General features: G+C 46.7%; 1 protein-coding gene across 2 annotated transcripts; it reads right to left on the bottom strand.

Annotated features, from left to right (window-relative positions):
- Window positions 1-8,675: 8,675 nt before the first annotated feature.
- SERTAD4 (SERTA domain containing 4) lies at window positions 8,676-19,680 on the bottom strand. Of its 2 annotated transcripts, XM_082464392.1 has the most exons (5): window positions 19,541-19,637; window positions 17,464-18,452; window positions 14,400-14,591; window positions 13,057-13,172; window positions 8,676-11,197 (listed from the first exon to the last, which is right to left on the bottom strand). In XM_082464392.1, exons 3-5 carry the CDS (start codon window positions 14,572-14,574, stop codon window positions 10,421-10,423), a joined length of 1,068 nt encoding a protein of 355 aa, XP_082320518.1. In that variant the 5' UTR covers window positions 14,575-14,591; window positions 17,464-18,452; window positions 19,541-19,637; the 3' UTR covers window positions 8,676-10,420. The 2 variants fall into 2 exon arrangements, with proteins under 2 accessions (XP_082320518.1, XP_082320517.1); XM_082464391.1 differs by lacking the exon at window positions 17,464-18,452 and having other exon boundaries at window positions 19,541-19,680.
- Between the last annotated feature and the right edge of the window lie 224 nt (window positions 19,681-19,904).

The following is a 19,904-nucleotide window of genomic DNA, read 5'->3' as shown; positions in this document are numbered from 1 at the left end:
CTCCGGGTAGTGGGGAAGCTTGGGACTGGCAGAGCGTCGCAGCTCGTCCAGTTCTCCTCCCCTCCCTCTCCGGGAGGGCTGTGCAGGCAGCCGAGGCCAGGGACTCCTGTCACGGAACGCGTGAGGAGCCTCAAAGGCGCCCGGAGCCCGCAAGGAAGAAGCGGGCGCGGAGCAGCGAGGCGAGACCCAGGCGCTGGGCCCGAGGCGCGGAGGTGTAGCTCCCTGGTCCCCCGGTCCCCGGGTCCCCGGCTGCAGCGCTCTCTCTCTCCAGCCCCCACCCCGCCCCTGGCTGCGCAGTTGCCGACAGCTCCCGGATGGCAGCAAGTGGCTTGTGCCGTCATTTTCCCTTCCTGTAGGGAGGGGGCTGGGGGCCGCAGTCTGCGGAGGGCTGTACCGAGAGCCGGGTAGATCGGGGAAGGGGCGATCAGGTCGAAGGTGGCGCAGAAATCGGGGCTGGAGGAGAGGCCCTGGGCATTTTCTAGGGACGTCGTCTGGTCTGTGTCTGCCTTCTCGGGCCGTGGGTCCTTCCAGGGACCTGGTCAGCTTGAGGTCTGCTGCGCATTAAACAGCGGTGTTTGTTTTTGTTGTTGTTTAATGTCACAGTGGAAAGAACGTGGGCTTCGAGTCCCACAGCCCTGGGCTCCAATTCGGTCGGCCGAATTACTGCTTTGTGACCTTTTGTGATACTTAACAGAGCCTTAGTTTCCCGACCGCTTTCTTCCCACGGGCAGCTCTAAGGATTATATGCAAACACTGAGATGATGTTGCCCAGTCGGAAGCTTCAGACCCAAGCGCTAGTGTGGGAGGAATGTGCACTTGACCTCAGCCAGTGAAGGCGAAGGCAAAGCTTCGAGGCCCTAAACGCAGGGCTCGGAGGTCCTTGCCTCCGCGGTCGCTGGCTGGCGGCCGGGTCAGCCAGTTCTCACCTGTTCTCACCCCAGGGGCGGGTCGGAATCCGCGAGGGCGGATTAGGAGACACCGCGCTGGAGACCCCCGCAGGGGCCTGTTATTAGCTAGTCGGGGGCCGGGGGCTTTGTAAAAGCTTCCCAGGGGGTTCCACGGGGCCGCCAGAGTTAAGAACCGGTGATTCCTTTCCTCTCCAGGGAAGGAATAAACAAAGAGGCCTAGGTGGGGAGGGAGCGAAGGGAGCTAGTGGGTCCCCTCCAGTCTGCAGGTGGCCTCTTCACATGCCCACGGCCACAGCCACATGCACGCCCATGCACACACTCACGCACACTCAGAGGGACCCACAGCATCCCTACACAGGCGCGCGCGCGCGCACACACACACGCCCACTCACGTTGTCACGGGCACTCACACCCACACGCACTATTTTCTCCGGGGGAGCCCGGCGGCCGGGATTCTGGCCGACCTCGCGCTGGCGCGGACGTCTGCAATGGGGTCCCGCCCTGCAGCTCCGAGGGTCACCGGTCCCGCGGCCCGGGGTGCGCTGCTGATGACAGCGCGGCTTCTCCGAGCCCGGGGCTCTCGGCAGAGCCCCAGCCGGGCCGCGCGGCGCTCGCTCCGGCTCTTTGTTATGCTAATTCCCCTTCCCAGCTGGTGCCAGCTGCCTGCACAATGAGCACCCCGAGCCCTCGCCAGTCCTCGCCAGCCAGGGAGTGGGGGCGGGGTGTGGGGTTGCTCTGCGACCTGTGCTCTGGATCCCAGCTTGGCCCAGCCTGGCGGGGTGGTGGGCTGCTCCCCTCGAACGCAGCTTCCCCCCGTCCTCCCCTCCCCCACGCTAGCAGGGCCGCGCCCTTCGGGGCCTGCAGGGCATCCACTGATTCATTCCAGTCACCCCGGCTGCCTGCCTTCCAGGTGCCAGGGCTTGATGAAAAGTAAAAGGCTCCTCGGCGGCTCGAGAGCAGTGCGGATGAAAGAGAAGCAGCCGCCTCCCAGACCACACAGCTAATCCTCCCATAAACCTCGAGCAAATAAGGGGAGAGGAAGGACAGGCCGGCTACAGATGTGGAGTGCAGCCTCCGGGGATCCCCAAATTAAAACTCGTGCAGGGGAAGCACTTGGACCACCACCAAATGACACTAATTGGGTTACGGGACCATAATCTTGGCTCATATGGAAAAAAAAAAATAAGTTGCAGTCACAGCTGCAAGGACTGTCTTCACAAAAAGAAGGGGGAAAGTCCGCTATTTCATTACTCATAAACATGAGAGAGAAGAGGGTTCTCGGATCTCCTGCCTGCGTAGGACAGGCAGGCTGGTTGCTTGAAGGGGAGGACAATCTTGTGTCAGGAGGAGCGGCGCTGCGCCTGGCTGGCTCCGAATGTGCGGAGCTAATGGGCTAATGGATGGGGGGAGCCCTCTCCGGGGAGGGGGAGGGTAACGGTACTGAGACACCGCGGGGGAGCGTGGTTTATCTGGAGGAATGCATTTCAGGCAATTGGTTAGCAGCCATGTGCAGAATACAATCATCTGGACGAAAACTCAGAGATTTATTCTTTAAGAAACATCCAGAAGCAGTATCTCGGTTTCACTGGGGGAAAAATAATAAAGGCATACTGGGGAAGTAAAGGAAGGAGTGACACGTGTAGAAAACTCAAGTGAAAATCTTCAGAAAGATTTCCGGTTGTTTGGATCACAAATGTCAGGGCCAGAAGAGACCAAGGCCCTTTGAGTGGAACCTCATCATTTGACAGACGGGAAATTAAGACTCAGAGAAGTTAAGGGCTTGTTGATGGTTAGACGGCTAGTGAGTGGTAGAGCCAGGCAAGAACCTGTCTCCTAACTCCTAATCTAGAGCCCTCAGCATACTTGGTTATATTTCTATGGTTAAGAAACAGAAGTCATTTGATCAGAAACCAATGCAATAGACTATAGGTAAAAAGTTAGAAAATTTTAGAATGAGTTAAACCGTGTCTGCTCTATAATGAGCATAAGGATTGGAAATCAATCAATTCTTGCAAACTCCACCCCAGGGTTCTTCCTAACATTTATCTATTCATTCATCCATTGCAACACCCAGATAGACAGATGGTCCCAGGATTTCTTTATGGGTCCTTTCTGTGCAGACTAATACCTTTTCCAGAGAGATCCCCGCCCCCCACACACACCCGCCAATGCCTCATGTCCCTTGCACATTAAGTCATCTTGGCTAATACCAGCTAGGTTAAGGCTAGACTGGTTAAGAATTCTAACTGAGAATGCTTACTGGTTGGAATACTACCCACTGGAAAATAAAAAATCTACTCCAGGGGACTTCCGTGGTGCGCAGTGGTTAACAATCCGCCTGGACTTCCCTGGTGGCACAGTGGTTAAGAATGCAGGGTACACGGGTTCGGAGCCCCGGTCTGGGAAGATCCCACATGACGCGGAGCAACTGAGCCCGTGCGCCACAACTACAGAGCATGCGCTCTAGAGCCCACAAACCACAACTACTGAGCCTGCATGCCACAACTACTGAAGTCCGTGCGCCTAGAGCTGGTGCTCCACAACAAAGAGAAGCCACCGCAATGAGAAGACAGCACACCGCAACGAGGAGTAGCCCCCGCTCTCCGCAGCTAGAGAAAGCACGCGCGCAGCAAGGAAGACCCAACGCAGCCAAATAAATAAATTTATTTTTAAAAAAATCTGCTCCAGCTGCTGAGTTTCCAAGTAAGGGGAGAACAAGAGTCTGGAGATGGCCAGCCTGGATCTCCCGGGGCAGGTTGAGGTGTCCTCCCCCACCCCCATGCCCCTCTCAGCTGTTCTGCTAGCTCAAATGGCAACTACTGTGTCACTTATGAGATCCTAGAGCTCAGTTGGGAAGGAGGAGAACCTGTCCCAGAGAAGTTCTGGAACCATCACGGCACAACACTGCATTTTCTCTCACTCTGGCACCAATTTCTCATTCTCAAACTATATGGTTCAGTTTTGTCCTCATTTCAGTCCTAACAATCAGCAAGCATCACTACAGGTGATGTACCTCAGCTTATGGAAAAATATATACTCTTGGAACATCGAGAGAGACAGAAATGTAATTTTAAAAATGAAATCCTATTTTGAAGTCATCAATTGGGCTCTGAGTTTAAAGGCAACATAGAAAGAAATGAGCTCTTGAAGTAGGGACAACCACTCCCTAGTTGAGCTGCTTTTAAACTTAGATCTTCTAAGTGGAAACTGTATCGAAGTTATTTTATAACTACTTTGAGGCCATGTCCTCGAAGTTATAATTATACAGAAAATCCTGCTTTGGCCTCCATTATCAGATATAGGAACATAAGGTATAATGCTTGGTCTGTATTTATTTACTCCATATTGTATTTTTTTCTGAGGAAAAACTAGGTCTAAGAGAATCATTCAATATAGTAATTGGATAAACTTGAACTTTGGCGAATCCTAGGGATAAATCAGAGGTCAGTGGTTTTTAATCTTTTCATTTGTAAAGGACATCTCTTATGCCTCTCAGGTAGCCAATGTTCTGAAAGATACTATCCTCAAAATAAATTTATTTATTAGGAAAAATGCCTTCATTTTCCCAGAATTTCTTCTCAGTTTGTGCTGTGTTAACCCAGAGCTGATTTAATTCCAGCCAAGGGTAAAGAAATCTGACAATGTAAAGAAATCTGACAATTTCCTGCACAACTGCTTTCAGGAAATTTTATGATTTCCAATAAGCTTTTGAAATATTAAACATATCTCAGGAACACCAGTGACTACTTTCATAGCTGTCTAAGGGTCCTGGGTCCCCAGGTTTGACACCATCCCTCTATTTAATTTCAAACTTGCTGTACAAAACCCAGGAGGCTGAATACTTTCCCCGAAAAGGATCTGGTACTGTCAGCTCCAGCTTTCAGGGGGTCCAGGGACATTAGCGGAAAAGTCATGGAGGCTCACTGCTATTTCACACCCATAGTGCGTGCCCAGGCAAGGTCAAGCCACTTCCCCAATATTAAAGTCTTTAATCCTGACAAACTGACAAGGTGGGTATGGCATGCCACCCCATTTTACAGACAAGGAAACTGAGGTGCTAGGAAGTAAAGTGGCTTGCTGGCCAAGGCCAAGTTTGCACAGCTACACTGGCAGAGCTGGAATTTGCATCCAGGCAGTTTGACTCCAAGTCCCGCACTCTTAACCCTCTGCTATATTCCAGTTTCACGAGAAACCCACAACCACTGTGCCTGAACTGAATAGGAGAGATGAGCTAATGCCTATACTTAGTCACAAAGACAGTTTGGTTGGTTTATTGAAAAGCACAGCATCTAAGGACTCGAAGAACAACAATGAGAACCCCTCCCAGCTCCTAGAAAGGACGGACAAGCCATTTCTCTCTTTTAGTACCTGAAATGGTTTTTCTTGTCTTCATAAAGAGGTTTGACCAAAAAATTGCCTTCTTTCCTTTTTAATCTTTAGACTTCTCCGTAAAGAAAGTGAATACACTCCTCTGTGCACGTGGAGTGCTGTATTTCCCAGACTTCTTCCCCTCCACTCCATCAGAAATCAACTCCGCAACCTTTTGCTGAAATCCCTTGCCTTGAAGGCTGTCATTCTCCATCTTTTCCTTATTATGCACACAGGGGTTGTGTGAGTTTGAGGATGGTATAGATGCCTGAGCACTGTGCCAGATGCGTTTCAGAGAGATCTGCTCACTTCTTAATTGACAGAATACAAGGGATACGTCACATCTGAGCTTAGCTCATTGCAGTTGCCTCAGAAGACATCTGCAGAAAAGTACTGTGTCTAGAAGTATCCGGGTTGGGTTCATGTGTGAGCTGACCAATCAGATGGGGTGGTGGAGGATCACACACCTGATGCCTGGACTCAGCTGCTCCCATGGAATGACCTGATTGGAGGCAACTCCTGCTGAAACCCATCCCCCCCTCCCCGAAGTTCTGCTATTTACCATCTTGGGATCTCAGCAGGAAGCAAGATCACAACTTACATCTCTGCAGTTCTTTTCTGTGTGTGTTCTCCCCCCAAGATATGGCATTTTATAAGATTTCATAATGTTAAATGAAGGGAACAGTTCCATTGAATGGGGTTGAGAAATACGGGAAATTTCATGAGAAACGACTAATTCATCTCCATACGTTCCATCAATTTCATTGTGGTCAAAAGCAGGTGTTTCCAGGCTGTGAATAAGTAGTTTGCATTTTAAAAATTAACAAATTGGACCGACACCAAGGAAAAAAAAACAGCAATAGACAGCCCACCAGAGAATTGTTTACCAAAGAAGATGAAGCTCATGGTGATGGTTTGCAAACACCACCAGACTAGCTTGTGTAAATTCCCTTCGTTTAGTCATCGTTCTTCAGCCTGTCACAGATACTGAAGGGAAATGCAGAAACAGGAAATTACAGACTATTTTAAACAGCATGTTTTATTAAACTCACTTGCTGATGCACTTTATGGCAGGATGTGAGATTCAAGTGTTCATAACTTACATCTTTGCAAGTGCATTTCCTAAGTGAATTCTCCCAGCTAAAATATGGCAAGTACACAGGGCTGGAAATAATCTCTAAACTAGTAACTGACTTACTCCAGGTCATGTAGCTACGTCACATAAAATGGAGACGTTTTAGCCAAGTGAAGAGAATATACCTTGCTTATTCACTATACTATAACTAAGAAAGTACTGGAGGCATCGTGCAGTTAACTTAAAAGATCCTTAATGCATTTATTTTAAACCACAGAATCAGAGCAAAACAATCTTAAAATGAATTCCTAGAAAACATACATTGTCTCTTTTCTTATTTAAATATTGATTTCATTCTTCTCTTCACAGGACATTTCTGTGTCTAGTTTAAACCATCATTATTGATGCCATGTTGAATCCTTGTTTTTGAAAAGGCCTAGTAAAACTGGCAGGAATGTGATTTCACTACAAATACAATGACTACAAATTTCAGGGACTGTCATAAAAGTGGATTTGAACAACTAATTATCTTCAAAAACGTTTTCTGCTCATAATTTGTTTGAGGGATATAAAAGCTTAGCTGCATTGCAAACAAATCCTCATATCCCTGTCTGATATTTATTGTGAGGCTGGCACCTCTTAACACCCATGTCTTCTGCAAGTTGTTCTTGGCTCTCTTCTTGATACACAGAAAGGAAGTACTCAAGGGAAGCTGTAGTGCAAGTTCACGTTTGGAGGGATGGGTAACCATGCTTTGATGGAGTTATAATCTATGAGCTCTAAAAGCAAATACCTTACATTCACTCGCTTCAGCATCTATTTAACAAAGTAGCAGGTAAAATGTTCAACATTTCCATTGTCTTAAAAGATCAGGCCGAAGATGCTTTACCCTAATTATTGATTGTTGTCAAATAGTCACTGCCACTAGGTTTAAGTTTTTCCTAGCTACCTTCCTCCCAGGTCCCTGTCCCTAGGACACCTTCAAGGTGAACTATAGAATAATAGGATTTTAAGAGTGGAAGCATATAATGATACCTTTGCCCTTTTAAAGGGCCTTTGCCAGGCTATCCTCTACAAATCACATACTTTAAGAGAGGAACGACCAGAGGCAGAGGTTAATGATTTGGTTACAGACATGCACCTAGATGCCTAGGGGAGTAGCAATTAAAGGCACATTTGGGGAGCTGGGCCATTTTCTTAAGTGAAGATTTCCCTTCATTCAACTTTTAAAAGTCTGGATTCGGCCATATGAGGTTTTCCTTAAAGCAAAGAAAGCAGAGCAATAAGAAAAGGTGTTACTTCCAGCTGGAGAGACAGCAGTGTGCTGTGGAGGGCGGTCTTAGATTTTCCCATCTCTGAGGCTATAACTATAGAACCCAATTCATAGACTTAACTATGAAGGGGAGCCTTGACAACTCTGCAAAATCTAACTTAATATCTCTTGAGTAGAAATCACCAGGTAGGCACAGAGGAGGCCCTAACGCTTTCATACCAACACCAGAAACATTTTTGTTACTTGGATGGGTGTTTAGGGATTATCTTTTAGTAAAGAAAAAGTATGCTGGAAATGTCCTAGAAACAAAAACCTGATTACTAAATATTACACATTTTAATGCTGCTGGATTCAAAGACACCCGTCATCCTGCAAAGAAGCGCTAGTGGGTTCTGTGGAAAATCACCAACTCCATCATTTTACAGCTTTGGCCACCATTATCGAGTAATGCTGGGGGCTTTTAAAAAGCAAAAATGTAAGTCCTTTCTTTCATATTTAAATGTTCATGATGTATTACGCTCACAATAAGAATGCTACTTTTGGCAAATTAACTAGCTTCCAAATAGCTTGCCCCTTTTATCAAATGAAATATTAGCCTCTAAGAATAACAACAATACAGAATTGCACGGACTACTATCGGCAATAACCTCTGTAGCTATTTTAACCGTTTACATGTGGCCCATCTTCTTGACAATTTGACATTTCATAAAGGAATCAGCTAGGATTCAGTATTTCTGGCTTCATGTTATGCTATTTTTTTCAGAAACTTTATAAAAATGAAAACCTTCGGATCCTTTCAGATAAAACCTTATCGATCACAAAGCACGTCATTTACTAACACTGTGCTCTTAATCAACAGAAATCTAAACCTACAAACTAGGAGCATTCTGAAACACCTGTTAGATGGGCCTCTCAAAGTACACTTTAACTTTGAAAACGCCTGTGTGGCCACTGCCCATGACAGTTTCTAGACATTTTGAGTTTTTTAAAGGAGAAAGAGCAACGGAAAAGAGAAACATAGCCAACAGTCATTAAAGTAAGAAAATCTGAATGAATTTTGATCATTTTAATAAATATATATCAAGAAAACTTCACTTTATTACAACAACACATTCATATACAAGCATCTATCATCTAAGTTTTCAACATCAAATGTTTATCAAATATTGAAAATAAAGGACAAAACATCACTAGACTATTCAGCCATAACACAAGAACAGGTTTTAAAAATTGGTCCTTGTGGACATTGTCCAAATGATGATCCTACTCATACACTGTATGAATGAGACCTATATTTAATATTAATAGCAATAATAAAAAAGCTTTATCTTGGAGAAACTGGGAGGACTTACTTACTTCCTCCGTTTGGCATTTGGTTCCTGTGAAGTATTGTGTAAGGAGGCCCAAGTCAGCCAGTAACCTTGGAAATGGGAATACAGTTTAGCAGGAGGAGTTGGCTGGTGTGGAAGGAAGGATGGTCAGAAGGGTACTCTGGTACCTTGCCAATGCACAAATGAAAGAAATGATTGAGAAAAACGACCAAATACATAGGAGCTTTTGCCGACTGAGTCCCATTTCTCCAAAATAACTTTCCCCAAACTAAAATCTTTACATTCTTTAAGATAAAACCTTATTGATCACCACATCATTTATCAACATTGTGCTTCGTAATCAACAGCAAAAGTCATATATAAAAAACCACATGCTTTTATAATCTAAATGAGTGAAATGATGCAAAACAGATTAAAGTATGATGCATGCCACTGGTTCATGAACTTCATTGGACAAGAAAACAAAACAAAACAACCCAAAACCCAGAAAACCCAAACCCCAGCAACAGACCGTTGCCATAGAAAAGCTCGAGCAGCCAGTGCTGGTTTCTAACAGCTCTGTCTATTGTTTCCTCCATCCCTTTCTAAAAATGCCAAATCCGAAAGCAATTGGGCATCAAAAACAAAGGAAGAATAGAGATGTTGAATCAAAAGTTGAACGCAATAGTTCGACATTAACGGTTTCCAAACAATATTGATCCACCCTGTGTTTTTTTGTTTTCCTCTTTGTTAAATCCCTGCTGTACTCTGATTTATCCTTAATTTTCACACTGGCAAAAATTAAGATAAAGTAAGGCACCAAAAATCGCCCTGTATAATATATCTCTAAAAGCCTCATCACCCATCACAGGCAAGCTGGGAACTTGCAGGGATTAGCCTCTACTCATATTGTTGATTGCTGCCCCTAGACAGGTGTGCTTCATTACGTTCTATCCTATTTTCATCTGTCACACAAGACTGTTGAATCCAAATACTTAACAGCACCAGGAAGCCATTTCACCTAGCTCCCTGTCTTCAGTCTTTTAGTCAGAAAAAAATACTGTATCATAAAGAAGAAGCAGACATTCCTTGCTGGTTATATTGATTTGCTTACCAAATAACTACCTAATTAAGTGGCAAACAGGTGGAAGGTTCTTCGCTAGTGACAGGCTCCTGGAGGTCACGGAAATATCACAAGGGCACATTGCCCCCCATTCTAATCTACTGATCTTTTCTGTAAGAAAACTAAGATATACTTTTAAGCGTCAACTGTTTTCTCGGTAACGTCACCACATTTATAAGTAGCTCCCCGATGCCTACTATACAGATGTTATATGCAATCTGCTCTCCAGGCATTAAAATGACATGGCATGTTCATGGCATAATTGTATCAGTTGTACAAAACTATAAAATCCATTCAAAATAAAATTCATGAGAGCTAATTGATCATGCTGTGCATGCTTCAAAGTTTCGGTGAGAAGGTGGCTCATATTTTACTTCCTTTGCTGCAGCACAGTTTGTTACTTGGTGAAGGCTCCTTTTTCCTTAAGGACTTTTTCCACGACTCACTTACATTGCTTTTTTCATTATATCCAGTCTCAAAATAATCATAAAATTGGCCTTTGCACTCAAAAGCAAGGTCATTTCCCACAGGTTCATGGCTTAGGGGGCCACCATCCCTGTTGGTGTCATCATTTGCTTTCTCATTCAATTTGGCCTTTTCCTGAACACCAAGTGACCTCACATTAGTAACAAAGATTTCATTGGCAGGTATCTGGCCATCACCCTTGTAAATGGGTGCACTGCCTACATCAAAATCCACCTGGTGGGAACAACTCGGTAAAGGCAGAGGGGGAGAGGAAGAGGAAGATGAGGAGGAGGAGGAGGAGGAGGAGGAGGAAGAGGCAGTGGTGGAGGCATTTCCGACATTAGCATTGACAGAAAGGGGTAAATTTAGGTAGTGACCACCACATTCTTGGTACAAGCAGCAGGCATGAAACTTTTCACACTCCTCTTTGGCCATCCGAGGTCGTTTCCGGTAAGGACAGTCTTGAGCCATAAACCACTCCTGGGCAGAGGTGCCATTGAAAGAACAGGCAGGAAAGCACCAGTTATTCTGCATGATAATTTCTCCATGGATCCTTTTCATCAAATTGTTTATAAGGACAGATCTTCGGAGGTACACTTCAGGATCATCGATAAACTTTAGCTTTTCTAAGGACATATAAAGGATGTGGGCTCGTTCCTCAAAGATTGAGATGGTCTAAAAATCAAAAAAAGGAAGAGAAAGCTTAGGAAATGGTCTATATTAAAATATCATCACAGCACATTTCTCTCTTGGCAGTTTCTGAGTCTGGGAATGTTGTGATCTTGTTTCCCCAGGTTCATTTAGAGATGCTGTCCCAGGGGCTGCTAATGTCTCCCCTTCCCAGCAGACTCACTGGTGATGTCGAGCATTGGGGAATCCAGCCACAGTGCAGACCTCGGCAGGGACAGGTCAGGATGTCTGCCTTTTACGGCTCAGTGAGGGGGATGCCGAAATGCACAAAACTGATCTATGCTGTTAGAAGTCAGGAGAGGGGGTTCTTTGGAGGGCAGAGAGCTGGTGACTAGAAGGGGACACAGGAGAGGTTCTGGGTTGCTGGTTATGTTGTTTCTTTATCTGGATGTTAGTTATATGGCTATTTCACACTTTGTGAAATTCATCAAGCTGGACTCTTATGACACTTGGGCCTTTATGTGACACATATATATGTCAATATATGCCTTTTTAAGATGCCAACATGCAGGTCATCATAAGTATACTTCAAACCCTGGCCTAGCCATCAAGGAGCATGAGATCTGGCTGTCAGATCTCATGGCTCTCTCTGGCTGTTCTTCTGGGTTTCATTCTTGCAATTATCTTTGCTTCATAGGGGGACAAAAATAATGAATGAGGCTCAAACCCTAAAAGGAACTGTTGGTTGAAGGGCCAAAGCAGGCTTTTTCTGGTGTTGGGCAGGAGGAAAGATGCAGAGAGGGAATCAGAGGACTCACTCCTGAGCTGTGTGATACCATCACTGTGTGATCATTGCTACAAACCCAGTGGCAATTTGGAAAACTGCTATAAGCCACAACACAGAAACCAAAAAGGACTTAAAATGCTTGTCACCTGGGGATCAGCTCTTCCAGGTCATAAAAAAAAAAAAGCGCCAACCTGAGGAGCTGTGAATTAAACCAGCCCAAGCTGACCTAACGGAGGAACTACAAATGCAGGGGAAAGCCCAACATCTGCCAATGCATGCTGATGACTTTTTATGAGCAGAGTCAAAGCAACATCTAAAGGGGTGGGGTGGGGGAGAGGGAGTAAGAAGTGAGGAAGATGATTAAAAAATTAAAAATCTTCTCTGCGTTTCAAAAAACTCTGGTCTGGGTTATCCTCTCCTCGATTAAATTAGCAGATTGTTTTTGAAGGAAGGTAGCCACAAGGAAAAGGAACTGGTATTTCAAAAGCTTAGATAGCCAGTTTCATACTTCTGTGCACTTTCCCAATCCTGTTATTTTCTTCTTATACATGCAAAAAAGTTAGCTTTGCTCTTTTCCTGGGAATGAATTATATATTTTAACAAATGAAACATGTGTAATGAATGCACCATGAAGGACGTTTCTACTTTCATGCACACATTCAAAGGATGGTGAGTCCCCCGCTGAGAGGTCAGGAAAAGCCCTGGGTGACCACCCCCGTGTAGGCACATACGTGTGGTACTGGCCATGGTAGCTGGAGCTCAGATACGGGGAACAGGTCAGGAAAGAACAGGTGCATTTCTGCACATGTGAAAGCACCAGTCGCCATGACCCTTAATGCAACTTGAGGAAAATGAAATCATTAGTAAAAAAGACATTCTTCAGATTATATAATTTTGTTATTTCTGGGCAGAGGAGCTCTTGCTGGCTCTTTCTTCAAATACTTGTGAAAAATAACACAGGACCCAAAAAAGTGACAACGATTAACATGGCTCTTCTGAGAAGTGGCTCATTTTCATTGCTTGGGTGGAACACTTTAATTTCTGGAAATGGATCAAGCAACTGTTGCTAAGTATCTTAAACTCTTAATAAAAATAATGACTATTTAAAAAAACATACTTTATGGCTACAGCTGCTGAGTGGTGGGTGAAAATCCTCTTCTTCCACATACTTCCTCTTAAAGTATGTGATCTTGGATGTTGTTATAGGATTTGAAATTCCCCTGTAATGTGATCCTGTGGTAATAAATCAGATACGACAAATGACATGCGGTTTGCCAGAGGTTCTCCAAACAAAATACTTTCCTTGCCTTGCCTTTTAGAAGATAACTTGGCTACGTATTTGTCTGTACATGTGGTGATTAAAAATAAACATTAGTCTTAATAGTTGCTATCATACAGAATCCTGTGACCCAGGCTAGGCAAGGATTTCTAGACAATTATAGAGGAAAATGACATATTTCAGCATTTACTAAATACTCAGAATCTTAACTCTATGCACAGGCAAACAGCAACATTCATAAAGGGGAGTAGTGTAATAATTCCGAAATAATATTAGTATTTATTCCAATTATTTAATTAAACCCATCATAATATAACACCACTGTTCAGATGTATATATCTTTAACTGTAAACACTAATAACCAAATAACATTTAAATATTACGGGCTCTCAGTAAGTAAGCAAATTATTATCTGCACACTGGAGTCATAATATTCCTTCTTTTAAAATATAAAATTTAAATTTTTTAAATTTAAAATTAAAATTCAGGGTAACAAAAGTCCTTTTTGCTCTCAAAAATGTAACATATCAACCATGAATAAAAATAGGGTCTAATTTTTAAAGACCAAGCTTTTAATCCTTTTTAGCAAATCTGACTTCAACAAGTACTCATTTTACATTTTAGGTTTTTGTTTTTTTTCCAATCACTGGTACTACACAAAAATCCAAAGGAACTCACCTTAAAGTATAAGAATAAAGAATCAGGGAGAACATATTTTTTTCTGGTCTTAAACATTTTTTTTTCCAAAGCCTATTGCGCGCTTAATAAAAAGAAGAGCCACATAGCTGCCGGCCCAAAGTGCAGATTCCCTTATGTCTCATGGGATAAAGATTTCATTGTCAAGCCCACCAGGGCTTGTGTAGCTCTGAGAGAACCATATAGTTCCAGAAGGTAGAAAACTGAAACTCAAACTGAAGTTTCAAGATCTGGTTTGGTTCTCTTAAAAATACAGATGCCTGACTTTTACCCGAAGCAGCAGCACATGGAAACTCAGGTTTGAATGCAATTAACATCACTCCTGGTCCTTTCCCTGGAGCCTTGGGCTCACTTATGAGCGGTACACAGGCAGCCTGGGACGTCCCTGGAGCACGAGCTCTCTCCGCTCAGAAGGGCACCCCAGACACCACCATTGCCCATCAGTCTGGCCGCAGAAGGCAGCAGGGGAAGGTCAAGGGCAGTACCTGCCAGCGGGGGACCAGCTCCCCGGTCTCCCTGCAGAGGAGCCTGTGCTGGCCCTGGGGGACTTGGGCCTCCGTAGCTGTCAGCCTCCCATAGTGTCTGGTACCCGGCAATTTCAGCAGCTCCTTCCGAGACAATGGGCTCGCAGAATCTATTCATGGACAGAACCAGAGTCATCTCTGACAGCCTCAGATCTGGAAAAAAAAAGAAAACAGCCCTAATCAAGAGCAAGCCAGGGGATGGCCTTGGCTCCTCCTTCTTTTGCTTTGGGAAACTTTTACGTCTCAGTCCTCCCCTTTGCCCTGAAACATTTTATTATTTTTTCAAAGAAAACCTCAGCAAACTCTCTTGCTGCTATTAGCTCAGCCTCTGTGTTCAGCAATCTGCATTTCATGGGCGGATCTTTAAAAACCCCATTTCTTATTGTTCTCAGATTCCCCTCAGCCCTCTTCCAGACAGCTGCTTTGCCTCCTAAACACATTTTCCTCCTGACCTTCCCGCAGAAAATGTACCGCTAAGAGGCAAGGCCAAAACCCTTGCCGCTTCCTTTCTATTAATAAGGCAAAATCAATTTTCTAGTCAATCCCCTGAGAGTCTCCTTTGATGAAATCCGCTAATCAATCAAAAGAAAAGGAAGGAGGAGACAGAAGTCTTCCCCGGAATCCCTACTGATGCTCTCAGGTTCAGTCTGTTCCGCTGCCCGCTGCCCCCTCTTCCTCTGTTTCTGCAGGGCCAGTTCCTCTACAACATTCTGGGGCTCTCTCCACTTTCTTCTCCCAAAGCGAAGCAGACAGAGACACACTTGGTAGTTGTTTCCACCAGCCCTGATTGGCCTGAACTGGATCTGCCTCCAGTCAAAACACTGAGAGATGAAGACAGAAAATTGGCTCCAGTTTCCAGCCGTGAGCTGCAGTCCCACAGGAGCCAAGCACAACATCAACGGAGCAGGCGGAATATTAAACAGGAGCCAGGGCTTCAGGGCCAGAGGCAGCGGACAACTCTACACCGCAAAGCCCAGAGGCGAGGCAGAAACTTTCCAAGAGGCAAAACACCACTGCCCTTCTGTCCAGTTCACGCCCTTCCCTAGGGTCTGCGGGGAAACTGGAAGCCTCTCTACTCTTGGGATGTGCCCTGGGCTCCTCGGCACCTTGGGTGGTGGGGGCCTTTCCCTGGGGGCTCAGTGTCTTCACCTGGTCCTAAGTAGGGCTCAAAGTGGGGTCCAGAGTGAGTGCAAGGGAGAAGAGGATCTAAAGCCAAAAGACCTGGGGGCCATAGATCAGTGGTGACTGCAGATCAGCCTCAGTGCCTTATTATCCACCAATTCCTTTACGAGACCCAAACCTCCACTATCTCACTTTGCCGTTTAAAGAACTGTCACAAAGAGAGATGACAGGCCTGCTTTCTTGAAGACTGATTGTCTTTCAAATAGATGCTAAGGGTCTAGTTCTTGCTTTCTTCTCCAAATTATACAGCTTGTAATGTTTGGGGGAAAGAGTGAATCTACTATTGTCTCGTGGGAGACTATTATTACCTACATGTTATAACAAGGGTCCACTTCCAAGTAAAAGGAGGAAAGGCACAAGGGGAAGGGGAAATAGCTTCATTAAGTGACAATGTCCTTCTGGCTAACAGAGCAACTCTTGGCAGCAATGACTCCGTCACCCAGACTTCTCTCTGAGACCTGAAATTCTGTCCCAACCTCACTGAAGACGTAAGCCAGGCCTTCTGACATACAGGGGAGGTGTCCAGGTCAGTGGCTGGAATTAGGACCCAGCTGATTTGGGCTGCTAAACTACCTACCCCCTTTCTTTTAAAATGCCCTCCAAAAAGGCAGCAGCAAGGACTTATTTGAAAACCTTATTTCAAGAGAATAAAAAAGGTTCAATTAATTCTCTAAAAAGAAATGGTCGGACATGCCATTTATTCTGTTCTTTGAGTCATCAATCAAGAAATTTAGACCACACTGATTTCACAAACTAAGCCATTCTATCACCCCTCAAACTCGACATCCAAACAAGGTATTTATTTCCTGGAAGACTCTCATGAAATGGTCCAATTTCTTAACTTATCTAAGAGACAACTATATCAGGAAGTGCTGTTGCCAGGAGCACATGAATTATATAGCTTTTTCTCAGAGTCGGTAGCCCTGTCTCATTGACTACAACAGTATTTTCTCGCTTGAAATTTACACTCACTTTGTGCTGGATTCTGGGAATAAGATCCAAGCTTTTTGCCTACATGGAAATTTTATTACATATAAACCAAGGCACGTTGACAAATCCATATCCCATAAGACAGAGAAGCATTTGCAGGCCCCTAGCAGCAATTACCTTTGTTTAAAAGGACATTATATGGGCCCTGTGCTATTTTATGTTAGTAAGAGTTTGTTTATATTTTAATGACTTATCCTTGTAGCCTTTTGGTTGTTAAGGATTTCAGCGTTTCTATTTGTTAGTATTGTTTCCGGCACAAAAGTCTACTCATGCATTTGAACTTGAAACATGGCACAATAGTTTTTATCTTGGCTGTTTCTTTCCTTTTATGATATCTAGTTTCAGTAAGTTTTTCTTTCTTTGAATGGGAAACTTTTACACACAAATTCCTAAACTGGAGAGGTGAGTTCCAAGAGTGATTTATGTAAATCTGAATAAAAAATAAATGAGTTGGGATTATTTGCGAGCGGGGAGGAGATTTTGCAATTGAGTCTTCCTAGTCTATCCAGAACTTACACTGGGATGTTAGGAAATTAAGAAGGCAAGTTTAACATTCATGAAATATTGGAGTATGGGGCACGAAGCCATGATTCTTTTTATTTGTATTATATGTACAGATCCAAAGTGTCATTTTTTCTCAGTACAATGAGATTTACATTATAATTCTGCTACTGAGTTCAGAAGTTGAAATTCACAAATTTATGTGCTGTTAATACTAGAGTCACAAAGATGTACATGTATAGTAAATTTTGCTTTTTTTAACATCAGCGGTGAGTGAATTCAAAAGAAGGGTGTTAAAGTGTGTTTTGTCTACACAAGTGTTTAAAAAAATAAAAACTAGAAAGGTCCTAACCTTTTATCCTCAGGCTCCCGCATGTCTGTTTCGTCAGCCAAGGGAATGTAGTAGAATGACACCTCAAGCATTCCCAGAAGGCCAAGGGCTAAAATGTCAAGTTTTTCCAGCAAATGTTCACAGTAAAGTTACCAGGCATTTCTATACAATTTGTTTTTTCCAGATGAGTTGGGCTTCTTCTTTCCTTGGAGCCATGATGATGCTAATAGAAGTGGCACACATAACTGGGTAGCTGCAGATTCAGTGATGCCTTCAATCCAACAGGCGATACTGGTCACTCTTTGCCCACCCCTCCCCCTCATCCATCATTAGAAAACATTTTATTAAGAGCATTATAGAAGTTAGAGGTCTGATTCCAATACTGAAAAGCAAGGAAGTAAAGGGCTGGTATTTTCGATACACCTTTGACACTGCCGGTCTTAGCTGTCCTGCCCAGGTGGAATCAAGCCCTTGACCTGACACTGTTCCTAACAAGACCTCAACAGCTTGTCCAGCTCGTGGTAGTGGTGGTGGTGGAAGGGGCTGGGTGGGTGGAATGAAATCCTTCAACCCTTCTAAATAGACAGATACTACTTTTCTACCAGTCCCTGCAGCACACCTGTCTGCCCTGGGAAATGCATTTCCTCAGCTGCAGCTCTGAAAGGCCAAGATCTTTAGGTGGGGTCCTGGGGCTGGAATGCGGGTGCTGAGCAGGAGGGAGACGAGGGGGTGCCCGGGTGTCCGAGCCCGGGCGCCAGGTCTCCCCATCCCAGGCCTAAGGCTGGGGTCCGAGGATTAGAGACCCACTCCCTGCAGGCGGGCAGCAGACACCACGTCCGAGTTCCCACACTGACACACCCTCGGGTGTCGGTGCCGCAACCCAAGCCCCTCTCCGGGGAAGCGGGCAGAGCCCTGCAGGCCGCCGACCGAAGGAGAAAGTAAACAACACCCCAAGTGTCTGGGAACAAAGGCAAGTTGTCTTTCCACGGTGCTGGAGCCGTGCGCCTCTCCTGAAGAATAAGAGCTATGATTATTCTTCCTTTTCTTCTTCTTCTTTTTTTTTTTTTTTAAACCAAGTTTCCTTCTAAGGGCAATAAACACCAAAGGTAGGATTCCAAGGAAATGACTCACGGCGGTTGGCAGGGCTCTAGAGAGGCTGGCCCCGGCCCGCGCTCCAGCCCGCAGCAGATGCCTGCCCGGCCCTCCCCCCTTCGCCGGCCAAACCCACTCGGAGCCCGCGCCTGCGGGATCGCCCTGCGCATCCGTTGGACCCGGGCGGCCAGGACTCTGCCCGTGCCTCCCGCAGGCGCCCGCCGTGTCCGCGACACCCTCGGCCGCGGGGCCGCCTCTCCCCCCGCCTCTGTGGTCCCGGCCGGGCACTCCGGAAAGTTGCTAGGGCAGTGGAGGCGGGAGGGGAGGCAGGGAGGAGAGAGGCGGAGGCGTGGACCAGGCGGGCAGCAGCCGAGCCCGCCGGGGAGGTGAGCTGAGGACAGAGGAGCCGCCGCCGCCCGCAGCGCGGCTCGGCTGCCTGGGAGGAGAGTGCGGGGGCGGAGGTGGCGGGGGGGACAGAAGGTGTCAGCTCCTGCAGCTATTCCTTTTTCTTGCAAACGCGCGCTCCTGACATCCACCATCCCTCCCTCCCCACCTGCCAAGCTCCGCGGCGTCCAGACCTGGTGGCATCCCTCCTACTGACCCCCGTCCCCCAGGACAAGGGAAGAAGCGGCCACCGAGGACCCTGGGGTCTCACCAGAGCCGCGGTCCCCACCCGCCCCTAGACTCGCCTCGGTGCGCGCGGGCTGCAGCGCGAGCAGCCCTAGAGGCGGCGGCGGTTCCCGCCCGGGTAAAGGCTCCGCGGCGCTCGCCAGCCCCGGGAAAAAAGCCCGCGCCGCCTCCGCGCCCAGCAGCGCCCCGGCCCCCCAGCCGCCCCGGGTCCCGCTCCGGCCGGTGCGCGTCCACTCGGTGACCCCGGAGCAGCCCCGGGGCCGGAAGGGCGCGCGGGAGCCAGTCAGCCCCAGCAGACGCCCGAGGGGACCGGCTGTCGCGCTCCACCCGGCCCGGCCTCTCCGCCCCCGCCGCCCGCGCCCAGCCCGGCTCTTACCGCGGGGTCAGCCGGGAGGCGGCGGCCGCGGCGCTCGAGCTGCTGCTGGCCCTCTCCGGGCTCGGCGCCAGCCCGGCCGCCGGTGCACACTCGCGCGGGTCCCGGCCCGGCGGCCCGGTCGGCGGTGGCCGCTGGAGCGCGGCGGGCGAGGGTCCCGGCAGGTCCCGCCGCCGCGACTGGGGCGCTGCGCCGCCGTCGCTGCAGACGGTTATGGTAATGAGCGGCTCTGTCTAGCGAGGAGCGTGTGAAACCCGTCAATCCTGTTTGCCATTTCCCCGTGGATTTCCGAGGAGAGGTTCTGCAGGATGCCCCCAGGGTGAGAAAAGGAACATGACAAGCGCGCCCGCTCTCCCTCCCTCCCTCC

Source organism: Balaenoptera physalus (genome assembly GCF_965194825.1).
Source record: "Balaenoptera physalus genome assembly, chromosome: 1".
NCBI lineage: Eukaryota > Metazoa > Chordata > Mammalia > Artiodactyla > Balaenopteridae > Balaenoptera > Balaenoptera physalus.
The sequence above is the reverse complement of the archived record's forward strand: the minus strand, read 5'-3'. Positions and strand labels throughout refer to the sequence as shown.

Coding starts and splice junctions, on each gene's coding strand:
- SERTAD4 (XM_082464391.1), bottom strand. CDS start 14,574: ATGACTCTGGTTCTGTCCATGAATAGATTCTGCGAGCCCATTGTCTCG. Junction 13,173..14,399: donor AGCTGGTCCCCCGCTGGCAG/GTACTGCCCTTG, acceptor TTATTACCACAG/GATCACATTACAGGGGAATT. Junction 11,198..13,056: donor TCAGCAGCTGTAGCCATAAA/GTATGTTTTTTT, acceptor TTTGATTTTTAG/ACCATCTCAATCTTTGAGGA.